This window comes from Chelonoidis abingdonii, chromosome 4 (genome assembly GCF_003597395.2).
Source record: "Chelonoidis abingdonii isolate Lonesome George chromosome 4, CheloAbing_2.0, whole genome shotgun sequence".
Lineage (NCBI taxonomy): Eukaryota > Metazoa > Chordata > Testudines > Testudinidae > Chelonoidis > Chelonoidis abingdonii.
In genome coordinates this window covers 155,711,152-155,726,382 of record NC_133772.1, presented here as the reverse complement: position 1 = coordinate 155,726,382, position 15,231 = coordinate 155,711,152, and the positions used below count along the sequence as shown (strand labels likewise).

Below are 15,231 nucleotides of genomic sequence, written 5' to 3'. Positions count from 1 at the left end.
GATATCTGGGATTAGGGTTTTCGACTTCTCGAGGGCTAATTTTAAAGAGTTAAGGAAATTAGTTAGGAAAGTGGATTGGACGGAGGAACTTGTGATTTAAATGCGAGAGGAGGCCTGGGAATTACTTTAAGTCGCAGGCTGCGGAAACCTGTCGGAAGCCTGCATCCCGAGAAAGGGAAAATAACCATGGCCAGGAGTTGTAGGCCAAGCTGGATGAGCAAGCAACTCAGAGAGGGGATTAGGAAAAGCAGAAAGCTTACAGGAGGTGGAAAAAGGCGGGATTAGCAAGGGAAGCTACCTAGTGAGGTCAGAAATGTAGAGATAAAGTGAGGAAGGCTAAAAGCCGCGTAGAACTGGACCTTGCGAAGGGAATAAGCAAACCAATAGTAAAAAGGTTCTAAACAGCCACATAAAATAAGAAGAAAACAAAGAAAGAAGAAGTGGGGGCCGCTATACACTGAGGATGGAGCGGAGGTTAAGGATAACCTAGGCATGGCCCAATATCTAAATAAGTACTTTGCCTCGGTCTTTAATAAGACTAGTGAGGAGTTTAGGGATGATGGAGGGATGACAAACGGGAATTGTGGATATGGAGGTGGATTTACCGCATCTGAGGTAGAGGCCAAACTTGAACAGCTTTAATGGGAAAATCGGAGGGACCGGGACAATCTCCACCCGAGGATATTAAAGGAACTGGCGCGTGAAATTGCGAGCCCGTTAGCGAATTTTTTAAGCAATCGTAACTCGGGGGTTGTGCGTAGCGACTGGAGAATTGCTAACGTAGTTCCTATTTTTAAGAAAGGGAATAAAAGTTGATCCGGGTAATTATAGGCCTGTTAGCTTGATGTCTGTTGTGTGTAAGGTCTTGGGAAAAAATTTTAAGGGAGAAAGTAGTTAAGGACATTGAGGTCAATGGTAATTGGGACGAATTGCAACATGGATTTACTAAAGGTAGATCGTGCCAAACCAACCTGATCTCCTTCTTTGAGAAGGTGACGGATTACTTAGACAAAGGAAATGCGGTAGATCTAATTACCTCGATTTCAGTAAGGGTTTGACACGGTTCCGCATGGGGAACTGTTAGTTAAATTGGAAAAGATGGGGATGAATGTGAAAGTTGTAAGGTGGATAAGGAACTGGTTAAAGGGGAGACTCCAGCGGGTCGTACTGAAGGGTGAACTGTCCAGGCTGGAGGAGGTTATTAGCGGAGTCCCTCAAGGATCGGTTTTGGGACCGATCTTATTTAACCTATTTATTACTGACCTTGGCACACAAAGAGCGGGAGATGTGTTAATAAAGTTGCGGATGACACGAAGCTGGGGGTATTGCTAACACGGAGAAGGACCGGGATACTATTCAGGAAGATCTGGACCACCTTGTAACACTGGAGTAATAGTAATAGGATGAAATATAATAGCGAAAGTGCAAGGTCATGCACTTAGGGATTAATAATAAGAATTTTTAGATATATACGTTGGACGCATCAGTTGGAAACGACGGAGGAGAAGGACCTTGGGGTATTGGTTGATAGCAGGATGACTATGAGCCGCCAATGTGATATGGCTGTTAAAAAGCAAATGCGGTTTTAGGATGCATCAGGCGAGGTATTTCCAGCAAGGAGAAGGAGGTGTTAGTGCCGTTATATACGGCGCTGGTGAGACCCCGCCTGGAATATTGTGTGCAGAGTTCTGGTGTCCCATGTTTAAGAAGGATGAATTCAACTGGAACAGGTTCAGAGACGGCTACTAGGATGATCCGAGGAATGGAAAATCTGCCTTATGAAAGGAGACTCAAAGAGCTTGGCTTGTTTAGCCTGACAAAAGAAGGCTCCGGGGGATATGCTTGCTCTATATAAATATATCAGGGGGGATTAACGTTTAGGGAGGAGAGGAATTATTAAGTTTAGTACTAATGTAGGCACGAGGACGAATGGGTACAAACTGGATATTAGGAAGTTTAGACTTGAAATTAGACGAAGGTTTCTAACCATTAGGGAGTGAAGTTCTGAACAGCCTTCCGAGGGAAGTAGTGGGGGGCAAAAGACTTATCGGGCTTTAACGACTAAGCTTGATAAGTATATGGAGGGGATGTTATGATGGGATAGTTTAATTTGGGCAACTGATTTTGGATTATCGGCAGATAAGTCTGCTCAATGGTCTGTGAGGGGATGTTGGATGGGATGGGAACTGAGTTACTGCAGAGAATTCTTTCTTGGGTGCTGGCTGGGCTGAGTCTTGCCCACATGCTCAGGGTTTAGCTGATCGCCATATTTGGGTCGGGAAGGAATTTTCCTCCAGGGCGGATTGGCAGAGGCCCTGGAGGTTTTTTCGCCTTCCTCTGCAGCGTGGGGCATGGGTCGCTTGCTGGTGGATTCCCTGCAGCTTGAGGTCTTCAAATCTCAATTTTGACGTGATTTCAATAACTCAGTCATGGGTTCGGGGTTGTTATAAATGTGTATGGGTAGGGTTTTGTGGCCTGCCTTGTGCAGGAGGTCAGACTAGATGATCATATTGGTCCCTTCTGACCTATGAGTCTATGACTGTTCCTGCTCTTTGCACTCAGCTGGATTTGGACTTTGCTTCCTGACTCAGACCCTGAAACCTCACTCAGACCCTGAACCTTGGTATCAACCCTGGAACCCAACTATTAACTCCTCTGCTCCTCCCAGCCTCATGTGTGGACCTGCTCTGACCCCCCTTGTTGGGATCCTGACAGACTGCTCCATAGCTCGTGCAAGAGCTGGGCTCCTCCGCGAATCTGCAGAAAGGGCCATACAACTCTTTGGAGTGTGTGTGACTGGAAGCCATCCTTCCTACTACACCGAGCAAGCTCACGTCGCCTACAGAACTTGCAATGTGGCCTGCAAGTGGTCAGTTATATTCAAAAGTTCTTCGTATAAAGGAAAGATGGACTACGGCAGAGAGGCGGGTGGAAGATAAGGAACATTCATTACAGCTGACCACAATTTGGGCACTGTGGAAAAACCAACACTTAAGGAGAAGCCTTCTTGCAAAACACTAACTTGCTCTGGGACCACACAGTGCTGTAGGGACGGATGGACACAATGGGGCTAAAATTGTTAGCCAACATTTGCATTGCTGGCACTGATGCTAATCCAGTTGGATTTCTCCAGCATCACTGGACTTTTCATCTGCTCACTAGTGAATCAACATATTAATTCAGCACTAAAATAAGAACCAAATGCTCATAGAGATGCCGCGAAGAGGTCTTTTTCCCCAGAAGGGATCCTTAAAAAGCAAGCTATGAGAAGCGCATTTAACTGTTTGTGATGTCCCCTTTCTTCCCTAATGCCACACATTGCTCTGCCTTGTATTGTCTATGTTAGCACATTGTTGCACAGATTTAAATTTGAGCCAGTGTACCCTTAAAAGGAACGGAGTCAGAAGGAGGCCAGGCCCATGTCCAAAATCTCACTTTTCCCCCTCACACATCCCATCAATGCGACGCAGGTCCCGTGGATAGTCACTTTCTGACTATAGATTTAAATGGGGGCACTTTACCTCATTGCAGTCATTGGAAGCGATGTGTGAACTCCGGGCTGCTTCATTGAGAGGCTCAATCACAGTCACCTCGGCAAACTCTTCCACAGATTCCTGAAACTCCGGCAGGGACCGCCTGCCATAGCGTTTCCCACCTTTGATGTATTTAGGCTGGGCTTCTGGTGAAGAATCTATTGAATTAAAACAAAAAGAAAAAGAAAAAGAGCATTGGCAGCATCATTCCCAAAGAAGCAGTCCCAAAGAAGCATTCCCAAAGAAGCAGTCAGCAAGATGCATTATCATACAACTGTAAAGAACAAGCGATTCCTTCATACTTGTGACAATTCAAAGAGCAGCTCCTCTGGTAATTATATTGTCCATAGTACTGAGTCTGGGACATCTCTAGGTGGTGCCTGCTTCCATGAATACTTGCACATGCTCTAGAAGGCCTCCAAAGCATGCCTCGCTTTGCAGCCTTAATTCTGCAGGCAGATTCTCTCAGCGTCTTGGAGAGTGGTTTTGAGAAAACTGTTTTTGTAGGGGGTTCTCTCACCTGGAGAGCAGAGGCAACTAAAACCAAACCAAAAAACACCCCAGAGATGCAAATGCTAAACAGTAATTTAGAAAAAAGATCCTGAATAAGCATTGCAAAAACTAGAGAGCCCAAGAGGTGCCAACATATGCCAGCTATGCAATTGGTACTGAAGATTGCAGCTTTTGTTCCAAGCCATACATTACAGTCCATTTATCAATCTACATTGACTGCTCCCAGTTTGAAAACCAGGCTGCAAGGCTACACCTATTGAATCACTGGGGATGGGCCCGTCCACACCTAAATTCCCCTCCCCTTAGCCTAAGGAGAGGAGCCACCAGACACTGGAGTTAAATGATTACAGGGGGCAACTAATGAAACAAACAGGGACAGGAGTGAGGGTCACAGGTCCAAAATCTAGGATCCAGAGGAGAACACTGAGCAGAATATCCCAGACAGTGCCCACTTCTCCTCAAAGGCGTCCAGGGAGCCAGTAGACATGCCCTAGCGGAACGCTGCCTGGAGATGTGATTTCAAGAGGATCAGAAATATGCCCACAGTCACAGAGCATGCCGTGCCCCCCCTCTAGCTTCCTCCTCCTGGTATGGTTGATGGCCATCTTGGTCAGCACCAGGAGGAGGTTGACATGGAGATCTTGTGACTTAGTGAGGTCATGGATGGGGTGTGTGTAAATAAGGAGATGCAGCAAAAAGTGCAGCCAGAACTTAAGGAAGAGTTTCTGGAGGAGCCGGAAAGGGGGCTGCAACCTGGTGCACTCGATGTAAACGTGCTCCAGGGTTTCCCTCTTGCTGCAGAAAGAGCAGGTGTCGGGGGAGGCGGTGAACCGCTCCAGGTATGCGCCCATGCTCAGGGCTCTGTGAGGAAGCGGCCAACTAATACTCCAGTTGAGTTTCAAGAATCGCTCCTGCAGAACAAAACCACCAGGAGATCTAAAAGCCTTCGTACTTGATAGCCATGTAACGTTGGGTTTTGTACCACGTCCTGTGAGCAGCTCCCACTCCTCCACTGTATCAGACATCACCAGCTAGTTACCAGTAATGGTCTTCATACACCAGACTGTACTCTGAAAAGCGATACTACAAAACAGCATCATCTTGAGCTCAATGTTTACTGTCCCTCACTGACTTCCAGACCGAATTCGCTCCGTTTGCAAGCACAGATAGCTGTCCAAATTCAGCCTAACGGTGAAACCTGGGATGTGAAAGTGACGATGAGTCGTCCTTCTTGCCCACCACCAGTAATGAAGATTACTGCAGGCCTAATTACGTACTCTGTTACACATGCACTGCTCCGTGCTCTTCAGAGTCCCACCCTCAGAGACCTGTGCAACCCTCCCTTTGCTTTCAATGGATGCGGTACCTTTAATCTATAAGCCCAACAGTGACCCCACAAGTGGGGGGAAAAGGAGCACTTGAGGAATGGGCCGTCCTCAGAAGGCACTTATGTTTTGCTTGAAATAAGCAATCAGTCTTATCTATATGACAAGCAGGGTGCATACCACACCTTGCATGGTGCATTATAGAGCCAATGTCAACTGCAACCCCTTTTAGTTGTCTGAATTATGGGGAGGTGAGTCGCAGCCTCTCTCACGACCAAAATTTCAAGCTTCCCTTATGGGAACCTTCTGTACTTGGCAGTGAATTTCCCAGAGCCGATTGCTTTAAGTAAGCAAAGCTGAAAAGAGGGAAGTTGTCCTATTTTTAGCATAAGTCATTCAGTGTCTGGAATTTGGTCAAATTAAATGGAGGATCAAATTAACCAGGGATTCAATTAAGGGAATGCTTCGTTTTGCTCTGTTTGTTAACTTTTGCATTTGAAAGTCCCACAAGGCTTTTTAGCCATTTGTAATGCACTGAGGCAGCGGTGAAGGCAGCAGCTTTTTAAAATTTTATTTGAAGAGAGCTCTGGTACAAAACAAACACAAGACTGCAACAGCAATGAAGACCAGAAAATCCATTCAATTACTGAAAAGACACATAGGGCTCTAAGAAAGTTATAGAGGCTTTATAATCCCCTTCCCCTCCAGTGTCATCTTGGATATTATTCCTTTAGATATGGATGCCATCTTCAAGCTTGTTAGAGGGAAAAATATTCTGCAACTTAGCTATGCAATGAATTATAAAATACACAGGACTGGGAACGCTTTGATTTTTCCAGCCTTACGCGCCATCCATATATATTGCAGCTCTGGGGAACAAAATCTGTGCACACGTTTGAACAAGATTTGCTGCAGCTGGGAACTCGCACATGAAAGTTGTGTGATGAAGGGCGCAGATAGACTGATTAAGAGCTTGGAGAACAAAAGCAAACCTTATCACTGCTATTAAAGCTGGACTAACACCGAGCAATCTCTACCCCACAGCTTTCTCTGAGACGTTAACATTTCTGGCTGCTTACTAGCCCATTTCTTTTCTCCTGCCCCCCTCCACAGCCCCCACCGAAAATGCTCTTGCCATGGTGCAGTCTTATTTCTCCAAGGCAGAAACTCACCTTTAGGGAGGCCTGTATCTAGAAAGGTTTCAGAGACGGTGAGAAACAGCTTGGCAACAATGCAGCTATTGCTAGATCTACTCCCCGACTCCTTAAATCCCAGCAGAATCCAGCATCTGTTTTGGTTTTTCTAAATGCTTTGCACAACTCCTGTTAGCAAACAAGGCTTTTGAAGACGCAGGAGAACCACCTCTGAAAACAGAACTTGACACTTGTACTATTCGTGAAAAGGACGGTGAGATTGTGCTTGGAATAGAGAGGTCTGACTTTAACATATTATGCCTAAGCCCAGTTGGCCAATGAGTCTAAGGTGTCTGGACATTTCCATCTCCAGACTGCGAGGCAAAATGATGTTCTGCAAACTTTACTTAAGGACAGGGACAGACCAATGCTTCTTTCTAGCCCGATTTCTGATTCCTAAGCAATAAGGATGAGTGAGAGATGACATGCCATGATCTGTGCACCTTAACTGCACTGCTGGTGCAGCACACTGCTTAGAACGAAGCCTTATTGTTGTGAGGCGATTTCGTAATCCCCTCCTTCCTTCCCTGCATTTAATCATCCTGAAGTGGAATTGTCTCAGCCAATCAAAACCGAGGGAATGCTGGAAAAGTACTGACCCATAACTGTACGTTTCTCATTTATAGGATTCCCGGCACTCCAGTTGTCTTAGGCTTCTGATCAGCATGATCACTGGTGCACTGTTATTTCTACACCATACAATGCTCCTCAAAATCCCTGCATTCAGGCTGTCTACTACCCTCTGACCACCACATCTATGTACCTACGAACATGTCCCCTACACTTCTCCCCCTCCGCCTAATCCCATATGGTATGTGGTTAAGAGTCCCTCTTAGGGTACATCTACACAGCAAAGTGGCAGCCTGCAGCAGCAGGTCTCAGAGCCCAGGATTTGTGCTACAGAACTAAAAACACTGTGGCTCGGCCTCTGAAGGCCATCCCCCTCCTGAGGCTGCAGAGCTCAAACTCCAGCCTGAGCTGCAACATCTGCCCAGCTGTTCTGAGCAGCATGTATGGATCTTTAGTGGTGGTGTGGGCACAGTCTACCTCCAAGTGGGAGGAGACCAAGGTTAAACTGGGTGGGATCAGAAGCGGAGGTGGCCATGTTTGTTGTGGCTATCCATAGACAGATGGGCAGTCCCATCTTAGCATGAAGGTGTGAGAACACTTCAATATAAAAAAAAAACAAAAACAGACCCAACATAAAGGTGCTTCAGGGTTAGGAAGTACTAAAAGTCACTGCGGTTCTAGTACCATTATTTAGCCAAGAATAGTGTTAGCCTGCAAACAGGAAGCATCCCCAGCTACTGTGAAAGCCCTCAAGTTTAACCCCAAACCCCCAGGCATTACTTCTCAGAAGAGGGCATAAAAAAGTTCTGCAAACAACTATCCAGTTGCCCTACTCCACAGCCAACTGTTCGTCATTTCAGAATTATAAGTATTCAAATTACAGCAGCTGGAGTGGGAGCTATTTTTAATATACCAATATTTTTATGTAATTCAAATTCATATTCAGGAAAAATTTGCATATACATTTGCTGGCAAAATGCTGAAGAAAGTGACCAGCGCATCCAGAGCACAGCATGTTTTGGTGCTGTTTTTTAATTGAGTTGACATACGTACCTTAGTTCCAGCTTAAGTTATGAACATTACTACAGCCAGGATAGATTTCTTGGGTCCATGTTGTGTGTAGCACACAAGAAAATGGCAGAGAAACTTTCAAATCAATGGTGATATGCAAATGCAGGTACATGAAGTTGTGCTCAATGCAGATGGTATTTAGGTACAGGGTATTAGAAGAAGTTTTTTAGCATGATGTATACTCTTAGGTGTTTTTGGAAAGACCAATGGTATTAAAAGCTCTTCCTGGCCTCTGGTATTCCAGGGTGTGAACAGCGAGACAGGTCAAGTCATTGCTTTCCACGGAACCTCCGGCTATCATCTTGCCAAGAAGCTGAATGAAGACCAAATGAGGGTTGGTGGGGGATGCACTGACTTTCAATGAGATTTAGGTGCCTAATGCACGTTGGAAAACCTTACCTAGTGCCTAACCTTCTACTCCTAGCTTGCAATTAATTATCGGATAAAACTTGACAGGCAGACAGATCTTTATGGTAGCACATGTCTAGATTAAAGTCCAGAAGGGGCCATTATAATCATCTAGTCAGCCCTGCAGTATAACGCAGGCAGGCATCACTGTGTGGAATCTTTAGCATTTAGCCCAACAGCTTGGGATTGAAACAGTTTGAAGCGAGACATCCACTGCTGACATAAAAACTACAAGTGATGGAGAATCTACCACATCTCCTGCTATCTGTTTCGGTTAGTAAATGCCTCCATGGTTCAAGCGTCAATCTTTATTTTCTACCTCCTGGAACCAAATAGAGTACTTCAAACCTACGCTCTAGTCTCACACTCTTGGAGTAAGGAGAAGAGATGATATGGAATCAGTCCTTCCAACCCTTGCGGCAAATTTTCCCATATTATTAAGGATAAGCTTCACTTTCCTAGCCCAAGCATCAAAAGTCAGATACCATACAAAAGAAGTTTAAAACGAGGGATGCCACTATCCTGAAAGCCAGTCATTTCAAGAGGAAATTAATTTCTTTGCTGCTCAAGATTCCTTAAAAAGAGACCAAATACTCCTAGTCACTGCTAACAAAGCCAGAGAGCCTACCACCGTACAAATCACATTAAAGAGATAGAATCTAGTAAATCCTAATCCCCAGAGATACTAGGCATCATCTAAACTCCTTTTAGGCCCTATTTCACACTTCAGTCTTAGCAATGTGCAACCACAAAACAGCAAGCTACTGAGGCCTGCTGGAGCCATTTGTCTGACAGAGCAGAGGCTGCTGGAGTTTTAAAGACACAAGACCCCTTTTCTAGAAGATGCGAGGTCCCTCCTATAAACGAAACCACTGCCTGTTTGAAGGCCCCAGTTGTGAAAGCTGATTGCATGGGCACTCTCAGGCCCACATGGATGGCGCCTGACTGCAGAAAGTTTCCCATGTGAATCAGCTTGCAGAATTGGGGCACAAGCAAAGCCAAGGAACAGGAACAGACTATACCTGTCCAGCAGAGAGAGTCCTGCGATGGCTAGGAACATTCACAGGGCATGTAAGTTATTCCCAATACGCCTTTTGGGAGGCAGCATTAGGTGATCAGTTCTGTTCTCTCCAATATCTGTGTGTCATGAGTAAATGCAGCAGCCAACTGAATGTGAGTAATGCAGTAAGCTGTTCTTTAATTTGTTTAGGGCATTCTTTTAATCTTTAACGCCATTCTGATAATCCACTCCTAACCAGGATTCTAACACACAAAACCCCACTTCTTATTTGCTGCTACAGAAAAAAGCCTGATTAATTTTACACGTGACTGATTTCACCAATTTTCTCTCCAATTCTATACAGAGAAACAGGTGCATTCTGCTTGGTTAAACATGAGACAGTAAGTGACTCCATGTTAACTGGCAACCACTGAAGTTACTATGGATTTGTGCTCAAATGGCTCAGTGCAGGATGGGAGCCCAACACCCAGGGCAAAGACAGTTTTAAGAGTCCAAATGTATATGAAGCACAGCTACTATTTTTCTACCAGAGATTTATTTTCACACACACACACACACACACACACACACACACACACACACACACACACACACACACACACACACACACACACACACACACACACCCACACACACACACTCACTCTCTCACTCTCTCTCTCTCTCTCTTGAAATCTCTCAACCACAATCGCTTGCTCCGTGGTGGAATCTGGGCTGACAGAGTGGCCACTGGAGGCCAGACTCCTAGGATCCTTTAACCCTCCAGTCTCCGCTTTTTCCTCTGTCTCTTCCACAGCCAACATCCTCCTCTTGCTTTCTAGGCAGGAGTTAATGCAGCACTTCTTCAGGCCAGAGGGCTGGACAACCAGCCACTTCCAAGCCAGGCGGGAATTCTGGATGGCAAGTGGTGCATTTAGTCTGAGATGCTGATGCTAGGCTCAGAAGCCAGCTGAGTCTTTCCTTGCAACATCAGCTGCTACCCCCAGGGGTTAAACACAGACTGCAAACAGGACAGGGAGCACTCCCCGCACCAGCCACAGAGAAAGGGGAAGTATGGGGAAACCCTCCTCTACTTTCAACAGAGCAAGGGGAGCTGCTTTACTTGGATTATGGCTCCCCCAGGCTTTACATCTGCTTAATAGAGCAGAGTAGGTCACTTCCCTGAGAGATGTGCTTCCAGGTGATTCACAATCCAATGTCCTTCCCAGGAACACTGCCATGTCCGAGAGGAAAACCCCCCAAAGTGCACATTTCACCAGACTGGCGGCTGCTGCTGCGACACAAGAGATCTGCAATCTTCCCCACGCCCACCAACCCATCCAAGTCCCCAGCCAGCTCCCTCTGCAGGAAGTGCTTATGCAGCAAGAGGCCATTCTTGTTCCTTTCTCTTCCGACATTGCAGTCTGGCACGTCCCCTTTGGCCACATTGTTACCCAGGAGAGAGCTGTGATCCGGCGCTGTCGCTTCTCTGAAGTCAGCAGGAACCCAGGACACCCTGTGCGCCATAAGGCAGAACCCACCAAAGGGAGAATGGCTGCATCTGAACAAAAGCCACTGATGAGACATTCAGGCACATCAGAACGAAGCCCTTGGAGTTTTGTTACGTGAGATTCCTGCTGAATCAAAGTGAGCTCGCTGGCGCGGTAGGAGCCCATTAGAGAACAGCCTTCTCATCCTTGGCTTTGTGCATGCAGTGCACTCTTCAAGGCAGAAGCCACCTGCTGCCACTGCCATCTGCCCCTCTCCAGTGACACACACACAGCCCTGCAGCATCACTAATTCCATTATGCCGGCAAGCACACAGGTCGTCCTACTACCTGCCTTTCCTGGGGAAACTCAACCCCCTCCACTACCGCCAACATGTCTCCGAATCTGCAAACTCACTCACAGCTTCAACCCAAGTGCCCGGACCAAGTGCTCCCTCTGTTACTCAAGATCAACTGGTGTAGCTTCCCTGACCCCACCCTTTTCTCCAAGAGAAAAACCTGAACAAAATCCTGTCCCAAATGCTGGGAGCGCTCCCCAAACATCTCTTCCTCACTCCCTTGGTTATCTTCTAGCAGAAGCAGAAATCAATAACCAGGAAGCCAACATGGGTCACAGCAATAGGCTGGATTCTTCTGGCCTCCCTACTTCTAACATTGTTTCAGACTCGTGCAGGTTTCTGAAGTAAAATACTGAGACGGGCTGACTGGTTCCTTTGCTGCCTGCCAAATTGAAAGCTCACTATGAGCACACAAGCATTCCCACAACCACAAGCTTGATTCCTCCTCTGCACGCAACAGCTGTTGCAATAAGCTATGGTTTATGCGTCAACTGGAGTGAATCATTCCCTCCTAAGCAGAGACCAGCTTCAAGTTCAAGATTGAAGTTCCCTGAAGCCCATTTCTGAACCAGTCATGCCCCCCAATTTGAATTATGCCCTCATGTAGAGCAGCGTTAGCTTACCAGGCACATGGACAGAGACTCACAAAAGAACAAGTGCAAAATACATAAGGAAGAATCACAGCCTGAAAACCTACGAATTTTTTTTTATCTCATTATTTCTAGAGGGTGTGATTGGTGATTTTTGAAAGCTTGGGGCTGACAGTGCTGAAATTACGCTACTTGCTGAAAATTTGATACCAACAGCATATACTATATTAGAGACAGGAGTTTTGCTCTAAATTTTAAGAAAAAGTGAACACCTCTACATTTTGTCAGCTTGTTAAAATGCATTAAATATACATTCCTTCCAGGCCTATAGGACTCCCTAGCTGACACATAAGCCTTTTTAATTTCATGACATTCAAAATCCAGATGACAAATATTACTCTAACTATGTTGTGTCAATTTCGATGGCATACACGGGTCCAGAGAGTTAAAGGTGTTAACGTGACTCTGTCATTATACAACAAGTAAGTGTGGTTCAGGGTTTCCAGTACAGAGACCTTGGTCTACTTAGTACCATTACAGATGCATTAGAAAATTCATGCCTAAGTTTGGGAATTTATGGATCATGTTACACAAGGAAAAAAAATATTCTGGAATTGGAAGTGAATGTTTTATATAAAACTTTCATAATCAGAATTCCTTTTTCAGGGGGAGGATGTCCATCTCATTTTCTCAAGCACTCCTTCCTGCTGGGGAAGAAAGAACTGAGCTGCAGAATTAACCCTGAGTTATAAAGGAGTCAGTTTCCCTGCCTTTGACAAGAGTAACACAAGAGGAAGAAGAGACAGGATAGTCCAAGTGTGGGATGAGGGGCTTGGGGGAATATAGCTTTTGTTGATGTTCTCAGTATAGAAGGCAGCTAGTTGGTCATAGATGGATGCTATGGACTGGCAGGTTGACCGTGACAGCTGTTGCTCTGAACTCTGGCTCACTTCCCCAGTCTGAGACATGACCTGGCTGATGCCTCTCCTTTATGGGTCTCTATCATGCTGGGTAGAGCAGGACAGACTCTCTCATCTTGTGTTCTTGCCATGTGGTACAGCTGGCTTTGGGATCTGGTGAAAAGCCAAGAGAAGTAGAACAGGAGGAAGATAATGGAAAGCAACACACGAGACGGCAGTAAACAGTGGGCTCTTGCATGTATCAGGGTGGGTCCTCACTGGAGCAGCTGCGATGGTCAGGTATCCCCACTGGTGCCTGGAGGTCTGGTTGTTTCAGTGATATGATGGTCCTTGAGGATCACAAAGAACAGAGTCCCTAGAGTTAAGTGAAGGCTGGCCAGCCCTCCTCACCCATCTGGGAATTCCTCGGTCTGTTCTCTACCCCCACCCCTTTTCATGGCCTTAAAAAGAGGTGTTAGGCAGAATAGCCTATCCTCTCACTATCCTGCTCACCAGTCAGACCAGATTTCCAACAATCCAGTTTTGGTCCAAAAAGTGTGGGACTGGAAATTGGTGTTCAGACATGGTCTCACCAGTTGCATCACTAGGCCTTATTGTTTGGACTTACCGAGTGGTTTATTTCCTTTAGGTACCTTTCCCCCAACAATATCTGTTAGAAGCAACTGGAATGTTTTATAAGATTTCCTTTGCCTTCCCACAGGTGAGCTCACAAGTGGGGTGGGCTTGCCAGACCCCAGTTACCCTCTTCTATTGAAGTACTATGGCTGGGCGTACATGCCCCTACTGCTTCGGGTGGTTACCGTTTTCATTGGGACAACCCAAAATTTAGCCCTTCCTATAACCGTTATTTTGAAAAAATAAGTTCCTCAGCATCTTAGCTGGATGATCCACTACTGAACACAGAGCACCAAATTGGGGAGGGAAGGGATAGCTTAGTGGTTTGAGCATTGACCTGCTAAACCCAGGGTTGTGAGCTCAATCCTTGAGGGGGCCACTTGGGGATGTGGGGCAAAAATCTGTCTGGGGATTGGTCCTGCTTTGAGTAGGGGGCTGGACTAGAGGACCTCCTGAGGTTCCTTCCAACCTTGATATTCTAATGAGTCTTGGTTCATCAGCATGCACAGGCATGGCTTGCAGCGCTCTACATGCCAGCTCCATGCCGATGAGCTGGAAGGGAATTAAACAAAATAACCTCATCCCCTTACAAGAGGCCAGCTATCCTCCCCGGCTCAGAGGGAACTGGTTGATTTGCATCATGAAATGATGTGAACCATCCAGCTTGTTGGTACAGTTTCAAGAGCTGCCATCTCTGGCAGCAGCATCTCTTTAAACAATTTCAGGAGCTCAGAGAATGAGATGAAAATCCATCAGTTTCAAGAGAAAAGTTACAATTTTTGTTGCATGGTGCCTTGCTATCAGGCATTGGATTCTCCACATTCACTGTACAAATACATCTGCCAAGAACAGCTTTCCACTCAGTTCTTTGGAAGGTTTTGTTTTTCGGGGTGTGTGGGACGGGGAGGGGTGGATTGTTTGTTTGACAAAACCACACAATTCTCTGTATATCTATAAAATTTCACTTCACTATCGATCAGAAATTTAAAATCTAGGAGAAGAATTGAGCATTTTTTCTGGACTTAAAGTTATCCCCTTTTTAAGCCATCTATTTCCTGGATTTCATGCTGTCCCCTGCTCAGAAGCACAGAAGGGAACGGATTACGTGATTTACATACAGATGTGACATAAAGGAAGATGCTAACCACAGATTCTAAAAGGTCCAATTTTCAGTTGTTCAGCACCAGAACTCCAGCTGAAATCAAGGAGGAGTTGCAGGTTCTCAGTGCCTCTGGGGGGGGCGGGGGGGGAATAAAATCACCAGTTAGATCTTACTCTATGATAGACAGCTAGGAGGGCTCCCCAGATTATGTTTAGCATTCCTCAGATCCCATGCCTGATCCTAGAAAGGTGTGGACACTGACAATAGTAAGATTCTCTCAGCCACGCCACTTTCTGGGGAGGATGAACACAAACCTAGCACTGGTCCATAATCCGTTTCCTACTTAGCCAAGAGCTTGAAATGATGGGCTGAAACGAAGAAAGGAGAAACAGGTGAGGAATGGTTAACAGATCCAAAGGCAGTGAGCAGTCTGAAGCATTACATCTCTGTTTTGTCAGCCCCAAAGAGCTTCATTTCTGAGGGCTTTTACTTAGCTTGTCCAGAAATCTTTGTGCCAAATGACCGACCTGGAGCTTGGGTGAGAA

At 45.9% G+C, this 15,231-nt stretch overlaps 1 protein-coding gene across 10 annotated transcripts in view; it reads right to left on the bottom strand.

The window, feature by feature from the left end:
* NIN (ninein) overlaps nucleotides 1-15,231 on the bottom strand; it is a 116,773-nt gene that overhangs the window by 75,696 nt on the left and 25,846 nt on the right. For all 10 annotated transcript variants that reach the window (XM_032775632.2, XM_032775591.2, XM_032775572.2 and 7 more), the window contains exon 4: nucleotides 3,522-3,691. In XM_032775632.2, the coding sequence (XP_032631523.1) occupies nucleotides 3,522-3,691 (170 nt within the window). The remainder of the gene's footprint in view (nucleotides 1-3,521; nucleotides 3,692-15,231) is intronic.